We start from the raw sequence: 21,186 nt of genomic DNA, 5'->3' as shown, positions 1-21,186 counted from the left end.
TTGATTTGAGTAATAGCCCAGAATACGTGATGTAGGCTAATGTGTTGCGTCAGACTAGCAATAGCCTACTGCTTTTAACGTGACGTCTTACAGAGCAGATAGGTGTGTGTGTGGGTGTGTGTGAGAGAGAGAGAGATGGGGCGGGGGGCACATAATTTCTGACCACATATGACTTTAGGTACATATGCGACCATATATGCCGCGTTCAAAACAACTGGGAACTCGGAAAAATACGAGATCAAATCATGATGTCGGTGTTCTTCAGGTCGGAGCTCTAGAAAGAGTCCGATATTGCGCGTCACTCATTAGCCGTAAGACGCATTCTGGTGACAGATGGGCGTTGGGGGAGGGAGCTCTCAGCTTTACCTTTAAATCTACGTCCCGCCTATTTTGCTTGACAAACTTCACTATTGGTCAGGGGTAACGCGAAGCGAGAGTCCTTGACGAACCCATTGGGTTGTACAAAAGTCAATCATCTGAAAAACGACTGTCGCACAGCACGTTCATTGGTCAAGCACTGAGCCAAGGGCAAGGTTGGGGTTCCACCCTCCTGCAGCAAATCACCGGTAGGCGGGTTTATGGAAGTTGCTGCAATGTGATTCGCTGTACAGCCATTTCAGTCTAAATCCCAGGTCTCTAATTGGCCTAACTTCTGCTCCTACGATTTCTGCCACTGAAGCGTAACTGTGTAATTCTGTGGCCTAGCATTAAGTAAAGCGACGGCTATTTAGATAGCTATGACATAGCGGGTGGATTAAAGCGCACGACATCGGTGTTGTAATCTAATATAAAAGTAGGGGAATACGCCTCCAACAAACCTTAGTTGTACCGGAAGAAAATGACTGTTATTCTCTGAAAATGCCTTTCTTATAATTTTCCAGGACGCAACGTTAGCTAGCGATTCAGTGGGAGAGATAGCCAGGCAGTTAATGTAACGTTAGATCGATTTCTCAATTCGTCGTGGGAATTAACGTTTTCTTTTTGTGGTTTTCTAATCCTATTTGTTTTGATATTGTGTTATTTACTCTACGTTTCGGAATTAGTTGTTAGTCAACGCAATACCGGGATACGTATTGCACTGGTAAGTCTCCCTAAATGATTTGAGCGTAAACGTCCCGTGCAAACAGGATTATTCGCTAGTTACCGATTCTGAGAACGCCAGTTAGCAAATGTTAGCATATTGAAGGCGTCGCAGCGGATCGGCCTGGAAGCAGGACATTTACCTTCAATGCAGATATTTAAAAGCTCGTCAACAAGACTTTATCGTTGTATATCAACAAACAGACGATATTGCTTTTATTTTATTTGTAAAATAAGGTGAGAATGGTTGACAAACAGTTGACCTGCGTCTGCGTGCTCACTTGAGCTCTGCGTTGGATGCTGCGAAGATGATTCAGTAAGATTCTGAGATTGTGACATTGTATCTTCTTCGAACCATCGATAGATGCAATTTAGCACAATGTAACGGGGGATTCACGGTTCTAGTATATTATGATGTTGCTAAGTTTACTGTGTCATGTGTTGAATCCCCTACTGAACCGGAAAAGGTGCCGTAAATCAACCTAATTTACATGCAACAGGTGCAACTGCTCACCTGATTCACTATCTAGGCTCGTTTTGTAATGTCCCCAGGCGGTTATTTCGGTATTTACAATATGAAGTCGGTCCCCATATTGTGGTAATGTTTCATTCAGTGCAGTGAGATCATGAATAGAATGAAATGGAGAGTACACAATTATTCCCCCCCCCCATCCATTTTATTACCACTAGTTAAGATTTAATGTTATGTAGGCCTACTGATGTGTTGTGCATCTCCCTTCACGCTCTCTCTCTCTTTCTCCCCCCCATCCTCTCCGTCCGTCTCCACCCCCCTTCTCTCCATCCCGCTCTCCTTCAGGGATGGACAATGCCCATACTAAGACGGTCGAGGAGGTGTTGGGGTATTTCTGTGTGAATGAGTCGACAGGCCTGAGCTGTGAACAGCTGAGGAAGAGCAAGGAGAGATGGGGCCCAAACGGTATGTCCTAGTTCGTGACCTAAATGACACTATTACCTATGTAATGTGTTGCTTTTGACCAGCGCCTGTAGGACTCAGTTCACTATTTTTGACCAATGTAGGAAATAGGTGCCATTTGGGACACTGCCCTAACCTTTCACTCCTAATCCTTAACCCTTGACCCCTATTTCACCCTTAAATTAAAAAAACGCCTGACTTTTACTCTCACCAGTATTCAATTGTTTCAATGATTATTATAAAGTAATGACACCCAAGTTAGGCCTATGTTTAGTAATGTGATGATGATATTGATGATGGCTGATAATAGCAATGTTATTACTATGTTTATAACAATCTCTTTCTCTCTTGATTTCTGAAATCCATGATGCAGAGTTACCGGCAGAAGAAGGTAAGATGTTCATTATCTCTCTCTGTTCGCTCTCTCTCTCTCTCTCTGTCCCCTGCATTTACATTCTTTCCATCTGTGTTTCCAGGGAAGTCGCTATGGGAGCTGGTCCTGGAACAGTTTGAGGATCTGTTGGTTCGGATTCTTCTGCTGGCTGCCTGCATCTCCTTCGTAAGGACACACACACACAAAGACAACCTGAACAAACACTATCGTAAATACTGTAACTTTACAGTAAATGGCTATGTTACAGCCTACCCAAAGCCAGTCAGACATATATTTATAGCTATTTCAATATTTTGTTCTGAGCATTACTATTCACTCTTTATATCCTCACAGTATTACCATCCCTGTCACATACTCTCTTGGTTCTTGAAAACACGTTCCTCTTTAACCTCTCTCTTCTCTCTCTCTTTTCTGACAGACTCTTGCCTGGTTCGAGGAAGGAGAGGGGACCATCACAGCCTTCGTGGAACCCTTCGTCATCCTCCTCATCCTCATCGCCAACGCTATCGTCGGGGTGTGGCAGGTAAAGTCAGTGTTTTGACATGTTGCATCAGTGCGTGTTCCTTCCTAAGTGTGTGTGTGTTCATGCATAAACAAGTTTATTCATGTAAGAGATGATGTGTGTTCATTCGCGTGTGTGTGATTCCAGGAGCGTAATGCTGAGAACGCGATCGAGGCGCTGAAGGAGTATGAGCCTGAGATGGGGAAGGTGTACCGACAGGACAGGAAGAGTGTCCAGAGGGTCCGGGCTAAGGACCTCGTACCTGGGGACATAGTGGAGGTGGCAGGTAGGCAGAACTACAAATCCCAGAGTCCTCTAGGGACCACAGTGTTCTACACTATAACTGATAACATTGTTGAGGTACTATAGCAGGTAGGCAGAAAAATCCCACCATCCTCTAGTCATGGGGCCCAAGTGTATTTTAGAAGAACAGCAACTCCAAAAAAAACACACCTATGATATTGAGGTACTATAGCAGGTAGGAGAAAACGCTACAAGTTCTGTAACTCCTGAAAGGTCCCTAGTGTTCTGTATATCATGCCTGGGGAGTAGAGACACAGCGAAGGTGGCAAGTGTGTAGGGGGAAACAAAAACTACAAATCCCATAACCATTTAGTAAATCCCATACCCAAAGTGTTCTATTATTGACCGAGTTGTTTAAACGTAAAAAAAAAAATGTTTAGTTACCCTTGACATTTTTTTATCTGTATGGGTTGGCTCTTTCCAGTGTTTTACTTGCTATACTTTATTTACTTTGCCACCATGGCCTTTTTTGCCTTTACCTCCCTTATCTCACATCATTTGCTCACATTGTATATAGTCTTATTTTTTTTCTTCTGCATCATTGATTGTATGTTGTTTTATTCCATGTGTAACTCTGTGTTGTTGTATGTTGTCGAACTGCTTTGCTTTATCTTGGCCAGGTCGCAATTGTAAATGAGAACTTGTTCTCAACTTGCCTACCTGGTTAAATAAAGGTGAAAAATCTTTGCCCTCTCGCATCATCATGGAAATCAAAGAAGAAAGGTTTTATGGGAAATTAATAATTTAATCAAGGTGCTGTCAGTTGATGTGATATTCGAAGAGGCCTACAATACCCAATATCCCTGCATCTTGATAAGCTCTGGGAATGAGGCCAGACGAGTTCAGCGATGCTAACCTTTTTTTCTTTTTTTTTGACTGAAAATGCAGTTTGGGTGTCAGTTTCACATTTCTGTGTGACTTTTAGCGACAACACAGTTCGAAGGGTTAAGACCGCCCCAATTGTCGAATCCTCAAGGCGCTCCGTTTCTATTCTTAGAGCTTCAAAGAAGTAACAGAGGAAATGGGGGTTGAGTGTGTTTTTTTATTTGTGTGTGACTCAGAGAGATTCACAGTGGCGATGTTTGGCTTAAAGAGCATGGGAACTTTGTGACACCAATCACAGTTTACACAGCGGAACACTGGGGGATGCGTCCCAAATGGCACCCTATTCCCTTTTATTTTTGACCAGAGCTAGGGAATAGAGTGCCATTTGGGAATCATCCATGGAGGATTGTTAAAAATGTAACGCACTGTTTATCTCATCAATCATCACATCACTGCCTGTCTGTCCCTCTGAGCCAATGATCTTGCAGGGTTTGAGATGTTTATCAATGAATTTGGTTGATTGACAGGTCATAATTAAACAAAACAGCAGTTATGTGGAAATAAGAGGATAATAGTCTATGGGCTTTAGTTTAGTCACGCTGTTCTAAGTTATGGGTTGTATTAGAACAAACTTAACACAATGGTCAATCTAAGCGCTGGCGGTGTCAGAAATATTTTAGCTAATTTCACAACCATAATTATCAACGCTGTTGCTGGCATGGGCGGTAAAGGGCTGGGTTTTGATGAATAAACAAGTTTAGGGTGTGTCGAGGCTTGGCCCCTCACTGGCCAATCAGAAACGTGCTCCATGGCGAAATATGTGGTTGCTTTAAGTTGTGTATTTACGGTCTTTTATGTATTGCCTTGGAATCAACTCCAATTCCAATGTTAGTCTGTTTATAGTTTGTTCAACAGCTTACAGAAACAAAATAACAAAATGTAGACCTATCCCATCTTTGCTAAATTCAGTATGTCAACTTGACCCTGTTTACATTCCACATTGTTCTAAGAAATTGCATGGCTTCAATGTGGAAATATACACAAGTTGAAACAACTTGTTTTAAATACAGTAGCTGGACAAAGGTCCACTATAAAGGGAGAATGTCCGCTCACCTTTTTAAACTGCTACCATATATGTTTTATATACAATACCGTTCAAAAGTTTGGGGTCACTTAGAAATGTCCTTGTTTTTGAAAGAAGAGCACTTAAAAAAAATGTTTTGTCCATTTTAAAATAACATCAAATTGATCAGCAATACAGTGTAGACATTGTCAATGTTTAAATAACTATTGTAGCTGGAAACGGCAGATTATTTTATGGAATATCTACATAGGCGTACAGAGGCCCATTATCAGCAACCATCACTCCTGTGTTCCAATGGTACGTTGTGTTAGTTAATCCAAGTTTATCATTTTAAAAGGCTAATTGATCATTAGAAAACCCTTTTTATGTTAGCACAGCTGAAAACTGTCGTGCTGATTTAAAGAAGCAATACAATTGGCCTTCTTTAGACTAGTTGAGTATCTGGAGCATCAGCATTTGTGGGTTCAATTACATGCTCAAAATGGCCAGAAACAAAGACCTTTCTTCTGGAACTCGTCAGACTATTCTTGTTCTGAGAAATGAAGGCTATTCCATGTGAGAAATTGCCAAGAAACTGAAGATCCTCTACAACGCTGGGTACTACTCCCTTCACAGAACAGTGCAACTGGCTCTAACCAGAATGGAAAGAGGAGTGGGAGGCCCCGGTGCACAACTGAGCAAGAGGACAAGTACATTAGTGTCTAGTTTCAGAAACAGACTCCTCACAAATCCTCAACTGGCAGCTTCATTAAATAGTACCTGCAAAACACCAGTCTCAACCTCAACAGTGAAGATGTGACTCCGGGATGCTGGCCTTCTAGGCAGAGTTCCTCTGTCCATGGTCTGTGTTCTTTTGCCCATCTTAATCTTTTATTTTTATTGGCCAGTCTGAGATATGGATTTTTCTTTGCAACTGCCTGGAAGGCCAGCATCCCGGAGTCGCCTCTTCACTGTTGACGTTGAGACTGGTGTTTTGCGGGTACTATTTAATGAAACTGCCAGTTGAGGACTTGTGAGGCGTCTGTTTGCTTACAGTTGACCGGGGCAGCTCTAGCAGAGCAGAAATTTGACCGACTGACTTGTTGGAAAGGTGGCATCCCATGACAGTGCCATGTTGAAAATCACTGAGCTCTTCCGTATGGGCCATTCAACTGCCAATGTTTGTCTATGGAGATTGCATGGCTGTGTGCTCAAATGTTATACTCCTGTCAGCAATGGGTGTGGCTGATATAGCCAAATCCACTAATTTGAAGGGGTGTCCACATATTTCTGCAATGTAAGACTTGAACCATCACCTCCCTCATTCCGCCCCTTTTTTCCCCAGTGGGTGATAAAGTCCCAGCAGACATCCGGCTGACCTCCATCCGCTCCACCACACTGCGAGTGGACCAGTCCATCCTGACGGGGGAGTCGGTGTCGGTGATCAAACACACAGACCCAGTGCCTGACCCGCGAGCCGTCAACCAGGACAAGAAAAACATGCTGTTCTCTGTAAGTGGGAGAGAGAGAGAGAGTGTGTGTGTGTGTGTGTGTGTGTGTGTGTGTGTGTGTGGGCGGGGGGGTTTAGGAGGTCATTATCTGATTAGAAATAGACCGGCCCAGCATGCTGGAGTAAAGCCTCAAGCCAAAAGGTGCACATTTGTTTGTGTAAGTATAGAAGAGCGAGTGTGTGTGTGTGTGTGTTTTATTGATCTAATGGGAGATATGGTGTGAGAGAGGAACCAGAATTCAGGACCGTGTGTGCATGCACTGGGATGCTTTGATGTGAGTGTTGAAGGTCTGACTCAACCGTTTGTTGAATAAAACATCACTCGCATTGTTTGCACAGGACACATAAAAAAACACAATATACTGCGTGACGTAATCTACTAAAGCGCTCCTAATACACTTCTGAAGAGGCAGGTGAACGAATTTCAAGACCACTCAGTCTTCCAGGTTAATGTACTGATAGTGGAGCAATCGAACTGGACCATCGAGGGCTGTGTTGGTACTGGACCTACACCCACGTACTGATTCTGTTCTGTATATCACTAAGCGATACCGAATGTGCGAGATGCAAGTCGTTGATCCCCACGCCACCTACATAGTCAAAACACAATTTAGTGATTTTATAATACATCTACCCTATGAGCACAAGACGTTGGAAACACTTTGTGGTTTAAATGTCTTTGACAAAATGTTGAAAATACAGTATGTATTTCTGGTTGCAAAGACGTCTTTCTGCTCTTGCGCTGACTGTGTAACCCATACATTTTCTCTGGCTCGTTTTTCTATTTGATCTGGAAAAGTATGCTGCTTTACAGATCAAACTCATGTAGTAGTTAGTGTACCAACACATTGCTTTGTATCGTTGTTGTTCCAGGGCACCAACATTGCGGCGGGCAGGGCTATAGGTGTGGTGGTAGCTACAGGGGTGCAGACTGAGATCGGGAAGATTCGTGACGAGATGGCTGCTACAGACCCAGAGAGAACACCGCTGCAGCAGAAACTGGACCAGTTTGGAGAACAGCTGTCCAAGGTACAAGGACTTTCCTTCTCTTCCCTCTTTTCTTTCCCTCATACCTTTTATTTTTGAATCTGTCAGCTGTATTGTTCTTAACTGACTTGCCTAGTTAAATAACAAAAAATATATTTGTTTTAAATTGTGAGTGGCAGTGTTGTGATTACAGGCTCTCTCTCTCCCTCCCTCTAGGTGATCACGGTGATCTGCGTGGCAGTGTGGGGTATCAACGTGGGACATTTCAATGACCCGGTCCACGGTGGCAGCTGGCTCAGAGGGGCCGTCTACTACTTCAAGATCGCTGTGGCGCTGGCTGTAGCTGCCATCCCTGAGGGTACGTAATGGGACCAACCACCTCTCTCCTCTCTCTCTCTTCTCTTATTTCCTTCTCTGCCTCTGTGTGACACACACAAAGTAGAGCATGAGTCAATTCCGTTCTATTCTGAGCAATTTAAACCAAAATGAATTCTCTCAAGACCGCTCCTCTCTGTGTCCATGTAGACTCTAACTCGATAAATAGATTGATCAGTGTACTTTAGTTACATGACTCAGAGGAACCATTATGGAACCATATATTTAACCCTGCTAACCGTCCCTTCACCCTATTCAATCTTGCCCCCCCCCCCCTCCCTGCAGGCCTACCCGCTGTGATCACCACCTGCCTGGCTCTGGGGACCAGACGCATGGCCCGGAAGAACGCCATCGTCCGCAGTCTGCCCTCTGTGGAGACCTTGGGCTGCACCTCGGTCATCTGTTCCGACAAGACTGGCACCCTCACCACCAACCAGATGTCTGTCCACCGGGTAAGAGGGGGAGGGAGGGGAAAAATGGAGATAGGAGAAGAGTAACCACTTGGGTTCCCTGGAGCTGACCTGAAATTGGAATGGTTTGGCATGTTGATTGACAGACACTCAGCCTGATGCTGACCTAACCTTACTGATTGTGACAATGAGTGTGTATTTTCTAACCCGGTCTGTCTGTATCTGCATGTGTGTGTAGATATTTGTTGTGGACAGTGTGTCAGGGGAGCGATGCGCCCTGAGTGAGTTTTCGGTGACTGGATCGACTTACGCCCCGGAAGGGGAAGTGTGAGTGCCTTTAACCTTTTAACCCTTAACTAATGATTGCCACGTTCAAGATACCTGGGAACTCAGGAACAAAACCAGCCCAGACAGGGAAAAATCGCTTTGAATGGTCATCCAACATGAAATTCCATGTCAGAAACTCTGGCATCTTTCTAGAGCTCCGAAATTCTGACCTGAAGATTAGGGACATCATGATTTGACCTCGTTTCTTTGTTCCCAGTTATCTTGAAAGCACTAGATGTCGTGACGAATCACTCATCCCCAATTTTGCTAGGACTGTCTGAGCGGGGAGGGGAAAACTGAAAACTAGCTGTTATTGGCAGAGGGGTTTGGAACTCTTTCTTATTGGTGTATTAATTAATTTACCGCCTGGTGATGGCACCAGGCAGGCCAAAACTCCATCCCACCAAAATAGGCTGAAATTTCAAGCAGTCTTGTCAAATGGACATGATAATTTTTCACAATTTCCGTTTTATTCCAACCTCAGTGTGGATAGATAGATAGAGATAGATAGAGATAGAGATATATATATATATATATCTCTATCTCTATCTATATATCTCTTTCTAAAATTTGGTTCCCCTCTACTACTTTCTTTCTCTGGTCTCGTTCTCCCCCTCTTCTGGCTTTTCACAATCCCTTACTTCTCACTCCATCTTACACTCTCTCCCTCTTATCTCTCTCTCTCCCCCAGGTATAAGGATGAGACGGTAGTGAAGTGTAGTCAATATGAGGGCCTGGTGGAGATGGCCTCTATCTGTGCTCTGTGTAACGACTCCTCTCTGGACTACAACGAGGTGAGAACAGCGCCAGCCTACTTTGCACACTGCACACTGCACACTGCACTGCACACTGCACTGCACACTGCACACCACACTGCACTGCACACTGTAACCACTGCACTGCACACTGTAACCACTGCACTGCACACTGTAACCACTGCACTGCACACTGTAACCACTGCACTGCACACTGTAACCACTGCACTGCACACTGTAACCACTGCACTGCACACTGTAACCACTGCACTGCACACTGTAACCACTGCACTGCACACTGTAACCACTGCACTGCACACTGTAACCACTGCACTGCACACTGTAACCACTGCACTGCACACTGTAACCACTGCACTGCACACCGTAACCACTGCACTGCACACAATGATACACACAAATGTCCATGGACAGACACTTCTTAGTTCTAGTCCTGGAGAGCTACTTTTTTTGTTCTAGTCCAGTAGCATCTGTTTGGAATAATACGTTCAAATAATATCCTTGTTGACCCTTAACCTGTGGTTGTGTGTCCCAGTCTAAGGGTGTGTATGAGAAGGTAGGCGAAGCCACAGAGACGGCCCTGTGCTGTCTGGTGGAGAAGATGAACGTGTTCGACACAGACCTCCGAGGACTGTCCGCTGTCGAGAGAGCTACTGCCTGCTGCTCGGTGTGTGTGTCTGTAATATAATAAAATCTGTGTCTGTGAAAAAAATCTCTGTGTACCATTTGAGATGTGCTGACCTAATTTACCTCCTGGCAGGATGATTGAATGATATATCTCCTCTCTCTCCCTCCCTCTATCCTCTCCATCAGGTGATTAAACAGTTGATGAGGAAGGAGTTGACGTTGGAGTTCTCTCGTGACAGGAAGTCCATGTCAGTGTTCTGTTCTCCCAACAAGCTCAGCCGCTCTGCCACTGGGGCCAAGATGTTTGTCAAGGTCAGCTCTCTCTCCTCTCTCTCTCCGTTCTTCCTTATCGTTTCTGTTCCTTACGCGTTTCTTTCTTCTGAGCTCTTTCTCTAACACTCTCTCTCCTCACTTTGTATCAACTTGTCGCCTCTCTCCCAGGGAGCTCCGGAGAGCGTGCTGGAGCGCTGCCGTTGGATCCGGGTGAACGGGGGCGCGCGGGTGCCCATGACACCAGCCGGGCGGGAGCAGCTCCAGGGGACCGTCAGGGAGTGGGCCACGGGGCGGGACACCCTCCGATGCCTCGCCATGGCGACCCGGGACTCGCCCCCCGAGATACGCTCCCTCAACCTGGAGAACTCGGCTACCTTCGCCGACTACGAGGTGAGTGATTTTTAGGATCATTTCATCCTTTGTGTTATTATGCACTTTTTATTCATCTCTTTTATTGCTCTTTGACTATAAAGTGTGTTGTGGATTTTTAAAGGCACTTCAAATACAGTTTATTTGATTAGCGTTAAACAACAATGCCCCCCCCCCCCCAGTCGGACCTGACCTTCGTGGGCTGCGTGGGGATGCTGGACCCCCCCAGGAAGGAAGTACTTGGTGCGGTCCGCATGTGTCGACAGGCTGGCATCCGGGTCATCATGATCACAGGTATGACACCTCGCACCCTCTCCGTCTGTTTGTTGTGTTGTGATACATGTTTGTTGGATGGGAAGACGCATAATCCAAGGGGATTCAATGAAGTCAAATGAACAGAATTTCTAGCCTCACACTCACCTACCTTAAAATGATATTATAACGTGAAAGGCCGGGACGATACCAGCATTGCATTATTTTTTTCAATGGCAGAAAGGAATACACGATGCAGAAAACAACTTATTTTTTTGTCCTTTAAAAAGCTGCTGTATGTCAAATATTGTATGCTTTAGCTTGGAAAATGAAATAAATGTGACATTAGGGCTTTTTTCCTCTAAGTTAAATCGGTTTTGTTTACTTGGCACGATACTGGTATCGGCCCCGCCCTAATAACGCGGTTTCAAACCGTTTTACCTGCTGGGTGTCATCTCTCCATCTGTCTTACCTCTAAACTCACCCCCCCCCCCCAGGTGACAACAAGGGCACGGCCATGTCCATCTGTCGTCGCGTGGGCATCATCACGGAGGAGGAGGAGGAGGCGGGCAGGGACGACCCGTTCTCAGGGGGCCTGACGGGGAGGGAGTTTGACGAGCTGCCCCCCCACCTCCAGAGGCAGGCCTGTCGTACCGGGCGCTGCTTCGCCCGTGTGGAACCCACACACAAGAGCCGCATTGTGGAGTACCTACAGAGCCTCGATGACATCACAGCCATGGTGAGAGGGGGCTGTGTGTTTAGGGGGTTGGTGAACGTGTCTCTCTGGCAGCAGCGTCCCTGTCTAGGGCTCTACTTTGTGACACTCAAAAAGGCATGTTTGCATTGTGTGGGGCCTTTCACGCGTTTCCTCCCTGTTTTGACTCACCGCCTGTTCTTGCCCCCTCCCATCCCACTCTCCCCCAGACTGGTGATGGAGTGAATGACGCGCCAGCCCTGAAGAAGGCCGAGATCGGGATCGCCATGGGTTCAGGCACGGCTGTGGCCAAGTCCGCCTCCGAGATGATCTTAGCTGATGATAACTTCTCTACCATCGTAGCGGCTGTAGAAGAGGGCAGAGCCATCTACAACAACATGAAACAGTTCATACGATACCTCATCTCTTCCAACATAGGAGAGGTTGTCTGGTGAGCATAGGGGGACGAGAGGGATGGATTAGAGGAGAGGAAGGGAAAGCCATCTATAACAAAACGAAACAGTTTTATACTTAGAGGTTGTATGGTGTGGAGAGGGGGATGGAAACAGGGGAGGGAGAGACGGTGGTGGGGTTACGGTTATAAATAAAGGGGAAGGATAACAGAACAGTGGTGCACATTTAGGAGAGGATTACTTTTTAGGTCAGGGAGAAGGAAAATGTAAAAAGGAGAGATGGTTGAAGGGATTAACTTGAGGGAAAATAGTGGTCTGGGACAGAGAGAGGATTTCTGAATTATTATGTTGTATCCCTCTCTCACCCTCTTCCCTCCAGTATTTTCATGACCGCTGCTCTGGGCATGCCCGAGGCCCTGATCCCGGTCCAGTTGCTGTGGGTCAACCTGGTGACAGACGGCTTCCCGGCCACTGCCCTGGGCTTCAACCCCCCTGACCTGGACATCATGTCCCGCCCCCCACGCTCCCCCAAGGAGCCACTCATCTCCGGATGGCTCTTCTGCAGATACCTCATTGTCGGATGTGAGTAAATCTACTATATCTCGATCTATATCTATGGCAGATACCGCACTGTGAGGTTATAGATTATGAACAGTCAGGGTTTTTGTATTTTGAACTTGTACACTTTGCAGAGGTAGCCTCGTGAGCACTTTGTGACAGATGTATTTGTAAACCAGTAACATTTGGACGATTGATTGATTTTATGTCACAATATCAGCTGGGATTCTAGAATATACACATCTAACCTTTGACCTCTCTCTCAGGCTACGTGGGAGCAGCCACAGTAGGAGCGGCAGCCTGGTGGTTCATGGCAGCACACGACGGACCCAAACTCTCCTTCTACCAACTGGTAAGAACACGTCCCTCTCTTCTCTCACTTCTCTTACTTTACCGTCTCTAACCTCCGACCTCTCACTCCCTCCCCATCTCGCTCTTTTGTTTTTGTTGTTCTCTCTCTCTCTTCTCTCTCCTCTCAGTCCCACTATCTCCAGTGCAGTGAAGGCCACGGGGAGTTTGCGGGGGTGCAGTGCTCAGTGTTCGAGTCGCCCTACCCCATGACCATGGCCCTGTCCGTGCTCGTTACCATAGAGATGTGTAACGCCCTCAACAGGTACGCTACTAAAACTGCAACTCCCAACGATTCCTTGCGGCACTTAGCATCGGTCATAGAGATCATTATTTATGACGTGACACAGAACAGGTTTAGTTCTCGTACCATAACATTTCTATTTATTAGTCACAGTACATTCTACATGTATGAATAGCAACTATAAAGTTCATTCAGTTCTGTTGCATTTGTTGTCCACCTTTTGCTCTTTTCAATCAGACATAAACGTTTAAGTCAAATAAAACCAAAAAAATGATCATGGTATACTGATATCCAGAGTTCTGTTGTGTTGGTATCAATATTTTATTGGCATCTTTTGAGTTTGTACTGGTCCATCTCTGAGCGCTGCTGTGTGTGTCCTCGTCCTCAGTCTGTCGGAAAACCAGTCCTTGCTGAAGATGCCTCCTTGGTCCAACCCCTGGCTGGTGGGAGCTATCTGTCTCTCCATGGCGCTCCACTTCCTCATCCTCTACGTTGACCCCCTGCCTGTAAGTCTGTGTGTGTTTGTTCATCTGGCATAATTTTGTCAACAACAATAACATATTAGTCAAACACCTATTTTTCAGTGGCAATTGTCGTGACTATAACTGACTAAATAGACTCAGAAAAAACTAAAACGAGACTAGACGAAATCTCTGACTACTAAATGGACTGGAAAATAATTGTGGGAGAGCTTTTCAGCGTGTGCACAATTAATATTAGCAGCACAGATGCGCAGGGAAGGATGCCCCAGACCCGGCACAGCACACACAGCCTACATCCACTGGTGAGCTGCAGGGGAGCTAGCGTTGAGTGTGAGCAGAGAGGGGCTCCGCTCCAGCTCCCCCTCCGATTATACACGTCGTGGTGGCGACTCTTGCTTCCCCGTAGCTAACCAGTCACCACCAGCCTTCTAGTCAGTTACCCTTTGCCTGGTTAACTAGTATGGGCTATGTGGGACGCTAGCGTCCCACCTGCGGGACACAGCCAGTGAAATAGCAGGGCGGCAAATTCAAAACAGCAAAAATCTCATCATTCAAATTTCTCAAACATACAACTATTTTACACCATTTTAAAGATACACTTCTTCTTAATCCAACCACGTTGTCTGATTTCAAAAAGGCTTTACGGCGAAAGCAAAACATTAGATTATGTTAGGACAGTGCCTAAAAAATAAAAGCCACACAGCCATTTTCCAAGCAAGGACAGGTGTCACAAAAAACTGAAATACAGCTAAAATTAAGCACTAACCTTTGATGATCTTCATCAGATGACACTCATAGTGCATTCATGTTACACAATACATGTATGTTTTGCTCGATAAAGTTAATATTTATATCCGAAAAACCCCATTTTACATTGGCCCGTAATGTTCAGAAATGCTTTTCCTCCAAAAACTTCCGGTGAATGAGCACATCAATTTATAGAAATACTCATCATAAACGTTGATAAAATATTAAACTGTTATTCAAAGAATTATAGATTAACATCTCCTTAATGCAACCGCTGTGACAGATTTCAAAAAAGCTTCACGGGGAAAGCACACTTTGCAATAATCTGAGTACAGCGTTCAAAAAACATCAGGCAATACAGATACAGAATTCACTCCTCGGAATCCAAGGTCCACAATAAATGTTGTTTTGATCAATAAAGTCCATCATTTATGTCCTTTTTGTTAGTGCGTTCAGTAAGCTACTTTAAATGTAGGAAGCGCGGAGAAAATTTCACGACGAAAAGTAAAAAAAAGTTCCATTTATGTTCGTAGAAACATGTCAAACGATGTATAGCATCAATTTTTAGGGCCTTTTTAACATAAAAGTTCAATAATATTCCAACCGGACGATTCAAAAATCTTCAAAAATGTAATGGAACACAGCTACCTCTCACGTGAACGTGCGCAACTGAGGCCATGTCATTCTCTCGGTCATCAGACTCCAGGAGGTCTTGTTCGCTCTCTGTGCACTGCAAAAGCCTGAAACAACGTTCTGAAGACTGTTGACATCTAGTGGAAGCCTTAGGAAGTGCAAAATGAACCCTAAGTCACTGTTCACTGAATAGGCCCAACCACTTCCTGGTTGGATTATTTTCTCAGGTTTTTGCCTGCCATATAAGTTCTGTTATACTCACAGACATCATTCAAGCAGTTTTAGAAACGTCAGAGTGTTTTCTATCCAAATCTACTAATATGCATATCCTACATTCTGAGCCCGAGTAGTAGGCAGTTTAATTTGAGCACGTCATTCATCCGAATTTCCCTGTCACTAAAAAGTTAAGAAACACAAGCTGCTTTATAAAATTAAAAGCAACTTTAATAGTAAAACAACAACCGGGCTATGCTTTTCTCCCTTGAGTAGGCTGTAGAAAAGACACTTTTTGAAAAAAAAATGTCTTGCTCTTTTCCCACTAAATTTCATATACAGGTTCTGTAACCAACGTAGCCAAGCCTCCCTCTTTTCCTCAGAATGACTTGATTATCCGTTCAAAAGACATGACCCATAATTCCTCCACTACATTTTTTTATTCTTTCTGTCGTGCATTGGCAGGCCGCATTTCACATTCATAAAGCATATTGTGGGCCGTTCTAAAACTAGTTGACTAAATTCCGCATCCCACTACGCTATATCTGACTGGGTAACACGGACTCTGACTTCAGCCACTCGGACTTGGGAATCGATTCGGACTCGAGGTTTAGTGACTCGACTACATCACTGGGCGAAACAGTCATTAGCTCCCATTCTACTTCTGAACATCAATGTGGCTGGGGCGTCTGGAACGTTGTTATCAATGGCAATGACGCAACCGCGTGATGGAGGTGCAACCATACTACTTTGCGGCATCATCTGGCGATGGTGCTTCTCTCTCTCTCATTCCATCTGTCTCTCGCTCTCTGCGTTTGTCTGTTTGTTTAGTGTGTAATATCTATGTAGGCTGAATTAGGAATTTACATGGCCAGATAATTCTTATAAACTCAGCAAAAAAAAAGAAATGTCCCTTTTTTTTTCAGGACCCTGTCTTTTCATAGATAATTCGTAAAAATCCAAATTACTTCACAGATCTTCATTGTAAAGGGTTTAAACACCGTTTCCCCATGCTTGTTCAATGAACCATAAACAATTAATGAACATGCATCTGTGGAAAGGTCGTTAAGACACTAACAGCTTACAGACGGTAGGCAATTAAGGTCACAGTTCTGAAAACTTAGGACACTAAAGAGGCCTTTCTACTGACTCTGAAAAACACCAAAAGAAAGATGCCCAGGGTCCCTGCTCATCTGTGTGAACGTGCCTTAGGCATGCTGCAAGGAGGCACGAGGACTGCAGATGTGGCCAGGGCAATAAATTGCAATGTCCGTACTGTGAGATGCCTAAGACAGCGCTACAGGGAGACAGGACGGACAGCTGATCATCCTCGCAGTGGCAGACCACATGTAACAACACCTGCACAGGATCGGTACATCCGAACATCACACCTGCGGGACAGGTACAGGATGGCAACAACAACTGTTCGAGTTACACCAGGAACGCACAATCCCTCCATCAGTGCTCAGACTGTCCGCAATAGGCTGAGAGAGGCTGGACTGAGGGCTTGTAGGCCTGTAGTAAGGCAGGTTCTCACCGGCAACAACATTTGAGCCTATGGGCACAAACCCACCGTTGCTGGACCAGACAGGACTGGCAAAAAGTGCTCTTCACTGACGAGTCCCGGTTTTGTCTCACCACAGGGGTGATGGTCGGATTTGCATTTATCGTCGAAGGAATGAGCGTTACACAGAGGCCTGTATGTTGGAGCGGGATCGATTTGGAGGTGGAGGGTCCGTCATGGTCTGGGGCGGTGTGTCACAGCATCATCGGACTGAGGTTGTCATTGCAGGCAATCTCAACGCCGTGCGTTACAGGGAAGACATCCTCCTCCCTCATGTGGTACCCTTCTTGCAGGCTCATCCTGACATGACCCTCCAGCATAACAATGCCACCAGCCATACTGCCTGTTCTGTGTGTGATTTCCTGCAAGACAGGAATGTCAGTGTTCTGCCATGGCCAGCGAAGAGCCCGGATCTCAATCCCATTGAGCACGTCTGGGACCTGTTGGATCAGAGGGTGATGGCTAGGGCCATTCCCCCCCCCCCCCCCCCCCCCCCCCAGAAATGTCTGGGAACTTGCAGGTGCCTTGGTGGAAGAGTGGGGTAAAATCTCTCAGCAAGAACTGGCAAATCTGGTGCAGTCCATGAGGAGGAGATGGACTGCAGTACTTAATGCAGCTGGTGGCCACACCAGATTACTGACCCCCCGCCCTATTAGTCACATGTCTGTGGAACTTGTTCAGTTTGTCTGTTGTTGAATCTTATTATGTTCATACAAATATTTACACATGCTAAGTTTGCTGAAAACAAAGGCAGTTGACAGTGAGAGGACGTTTCTTTTTTTGCTGAGTTTATGATATTATTCTTATTTATGCTTTGTGGAAGAATATGATCTCATGCAGAAAAATATCTTGGTAGGATAAGGTTATGTATGTTTATGCACATGGAAGTCAGTGATATGTTTAATATTTACTATAGGTTAATGAGGCAATACAAATGTGATGTGGCTAAAAATGAAAGGACATTTTAGTTGACCAAAATGGCCCATTGTTTTCATTATTTTGACAGACTAGACTAAATCATTATTCAAATGACAAAAATGGGACTAAGACTTGACTGAATTAAAAAAAAAGTGGCAAAATTACCTCTGCTGGACAGTGAAGTGCCTGTGTGTGTGTGTTACATTGTGCTCTCCGATATCTCATTGTCTAACCACCCCTTGCCTTCTCTCTCCCTTCCCTTCTCTCCCATCCAGGTGGTGTTCCAGATCCGCCCACTGTCGTGGCCACAGTGGGTTGTAGTCCTCAAGATGTCCCTGCCCGTCATCTTCATGGACGAGGCCCTTAAGTTCCTGGCCCGGAACTGGATCGAGCCGGGTACCAACGTGGAGCGCCAGGAGGAGGAGCGGGAGCGCCGGCGGAGGGGTCAAGGGCCAGGGGGCATGACCGCCGCCGTAAGCAGGGCGTTCAAGGGCGTGTCCTGGTCGTTCGTTTTAATGTCGTTCCCTCTATTGGTCTGGATTTACAGCCTGGACTCTGATATTACTAACATGTTCTATGAGTGACGGGGAGAAGAGGGGGTGGGAGGGGTTTGGGGAATGAATGAAAGGGAAGGAACTATAAAATAAATAGGGGAGCAAGTTGAGGTGAAGATGGAGTGCAGGGAAAGAAAAATAAAAAATATTTTTTTTTAGAGGGATAAAGCCAGGGATGGAGGGATGAAAGGTGAACAATCTGAGATGGTGAGAGAAAGAGGGGTACACAGGAAGTGAAGAGGAGGGAGCTGATACATCCTAGCTCAGCACTCTGACTTTTTTAATACGGGCCCTGATTGTAAGTGAGGGATTTTACAAAACTCAAGGTCCTATTTAATCAAGCCTGGTTTAACGAGTTACGGGAATAGGTCTTGAGAATATCACTCCTCTTGTGCAGAAAGAACACACGTTTGGGTTCACTTAGCTCCTTGACAACATCATTTTTACAATGTGGGACAAACCAGAGAAGAAACGCAACTTTGTAGTTGATTCAAACAATCTTTCTGGCTGCTCAGAGTGAGTGTTTTATTTTTTTCCAATTTAACTTCTCCCCAGAGAGCTTATTTGATTGAATATGGCTTTTGCTTGTGTCTTGAACTCTCTCCTGCATATTTATTCAATTTTGAAAGGTAAATTCCTGTCCATAGATGATTTCTAACATGAGATAGTACTTATTAATTTCATTCCAGTTTCTCTACCTGTAAGGTGACAGGTGGGAAGGTAGAGAGAAAGCGAGGGAGAGAAAAGCTTCTTCAGTCCAGTCTAGGGAATGGAGGGATGACTGAACAAAAAGCAAGAAAGGGAGAGCTGAAGAATCTTCCAGCATCAGTCAGACTGGCCCACACACTGACATTCCAGCCAGCTTCAGAAATACAATCAATAATCAATTAACATTTGATTTAATTTAGATGTCATCAACTGTGTCTAGAGAAGAGGACAGCAGAGTTACTTCTTTTAATGTGTATTTCTTAGGGTTATGGGCTGGCAAAGCTGAATTTTGAAAAGTAAAAGATTTTTCGTTCGTTTTCACTGCACTATTCATATTTATTAACGACACTGAATTGTTTTCTTTTTTTTGATTTCTGTCAGATTTTTCTATGCCCAACTTCTTTGCTACAGAATGGACGTTGCCGCCATGTATGGTTCTGATAAGGAGACAAAGGGTATGATGTCATAAAGAGTAGCCAACCTTCTTTATCCTCATGCATGTTTGAGATTGACTACTGGTACATTGCAGATGGACTGCTCAGAATCACTGATCTCCAAATCACCTTGCATTCTAAATAACTACTCATTATGTGATCAAGATTAGCGATTCTGCGCTGTGCCTTGCTCAAACACATCCTCCTCAAACACGCTGACTGTTGATCTATACTAGAACTGTCCAGGTTGGGTAGTAATGGGCTTTAGGTGCAGGCTTGGCAACTTTTTGCGTGGCCAGATTCGTTCTGATGTCCTCCACACGATTTCAGCTTGGAACTGCGTCCTTAAAGTTATGTCACAATCCTCACGTAGGCCTAGAAGTAGTCGACTTGCCTCTCCGGAAGGCTCCAACATCTCTGACATTGTTGTCAGGCTGAGAAATTGCATCATATTTTAGCTAGGCTACTCTACCATTCTACTAGTTGACCCTGTGTTTTGATGGTCTTAACAGCCACTGTGACATCGCACCTTGAACTAAAGGTACAAAGATGTGTCGTCTGCTTATGTGGACACCAATACCACTTCCCCTATAGTAGTGGGTTTGTTGGGGCTGGGAACACTTTTGTATTTTATTTACTACACACCAAATTTGCTTACTTTTTCCCCCCCAGACTTGCAACATTGTTTTTAGTTATTATGATTTGATATAACTACTACGGTAATTCGGATTAATTGTCGCTGTGGCATCTGTAGTACCCCTACTGTGCCTGTAAAGAATTAGGGGTGCTATTTTATTTTCTGAATGTAGTAAAGGGTGGGGGGGGGGGTTATTATTCAAATCATTAATAGGTGTAAGAATGAGAGGAGTGGAAAAGGGGGATTAGGGAGGAGAAGAGGGGCAGTCTGACAGGGTGGCTTTACAAAAGAAAGGGATGAGGGAGAGATGCTGAGAGAAGAGGTCTCTTTTCTTTCCATCTCTCTGTTTCTCTACTAGCGTTCTGACTCTGTCTTCATCTGAAACCAATAAGCAAAATACTTATTAAATTAACGACTTCAAAGAAATACACATTGAGTGGAGTTATTGGAACTTTTTTTAACATTTTTCTTTTGACTGAATTGAAGTGGGAATGTATTTTGTTTATTGTAAATTGTTCCATTGCTGTCTGTCACATTACTGCTATTTCAAATATGGAAAATGCTTTATGGGATGAAAACAATAAAATTGTTAATTTAAATGTACGTTTCTGTGGTTGCTGATTTGACAGTGTAATTATATCATTTATATATATTTTTTTACATTTACGTCATTTAGCAGATGCTCTTATCCAGAGCGACTTACAAATTGGTGCATTCACCTTATGATATCCAGTGGAACAACCACTTTACAATAGTGCATCTAAATCTTTTTAGGGGGGGGGGGTGTTAGAAGGATTACTTAATCCTATCCCAGGTATTCCTTAAAGAGGTGGGGTTTCAGGTGTCTCCGGAAGGTGGTGATTGACTCCGCTGTCCTAGCGTCGTGAGGGAGCTTGTTCCACCATTGGGGTGCCAGAGCAGCGAACAGTTTTGACTGGGCTGAGCGGGAACTGTGCTTCCTCAGAGGTAGGGAGGCCAGCAGGCCAGAGGTGGATGCAGAGGCAGTGCCCTCGTTTGGGTGTAGGGCCTGATCAG

General features: G+C 44.8%; 1 protein-coding gene across 1 annotated transcript; it reads left to right on the top strand.

Moving 5' to 3' along the window:
• The first annotated feature begins 670 nt into the window (after positions 1 to 670).
• LOC115202150 (sarcoplasmic/endoplasmic reticulum calcium ATPase 2-like) lies at positions 671 to 20,750 on the top strand. The gene is made up of 23 exons (XM_029766084.1): positions 671 to 1,081; positions 1,898 to 2,017; positions 2,388 to 2,405; positions 2,491 to 2,573; positions 2,827 to 2,931; positions 3,058 to 3,196; positions 6,447 to 6,613; positions 7,485 to 7,640; positions 7,815 to 7,956; positions 8,259 to 8,425; positions 8,622 to 8,710; positions 9,402 to 9,504; positions 10,019 to 10,150; positions 10,297 to 10,422; positions 10,552 to 10,773; positions 10,935 to 11,046; positions 11,502 to 11,743; positions 11,929 to 12,149; positions 12,491 to 12,693; positions 12,936 to 13,021; positions 13,149 to 13,282; positions 13,650 to 13,767; positions 18,094 to 20,750. Exons 2-23 carry the CDS (start codon positions 1,900 to 1,902, stop codon positions 18,400 to 18,402), a joined length of 3,192 nt encoding a protein of 1,063 aa, XP_029621944.1. The 5' UTR covers positions 671 to 1,081; positions 1,898 to 1,899; the 3' UTR covers positions 18,403 to 20,750.
• Positions 20,751 to 21,186: the final 436 nt, after the last annotated feature.

This window comes from Salmo trutta, chromosome 11 (genome assembly GCF_901001165.1).
Source record: "Salmo trutta chromosome 11, fSalTru1.1, whole genome shotgun sequence".
Lineage (NCBI taxonomy): Eukaryota > Metazoa > Chordata > Actinopteri > Salmoniformes > Salmonidae > Salmo > Salmo trutta.
This window is presented reverse-complemented; position numbering and strand designations above follow the sequence as displayed.

Coding starts and splice junctions, on each gene's coding strand:
- LOC115202150 (XM_029766084.1), top strand. CDS start 1,900: ATGGACAATGCCCATACTAAGACGGTCGAGGAGGTGTTGGGGTATTTC. Junction 6,614..7,484: donor AGAAAAACATGCTGTTCTCT/GTAAGTGGGAGA, acceptor TTGTTGTTCCAG/GGCACCAACATTGCGGCGGG. Junction 7,641..7,814: donor TTGGAGAACAGCTGTCCAAG/GTACAAGGACTT, acceptor CCCTCCCTCTAG/GTGATCACGGTGATCTGCGT.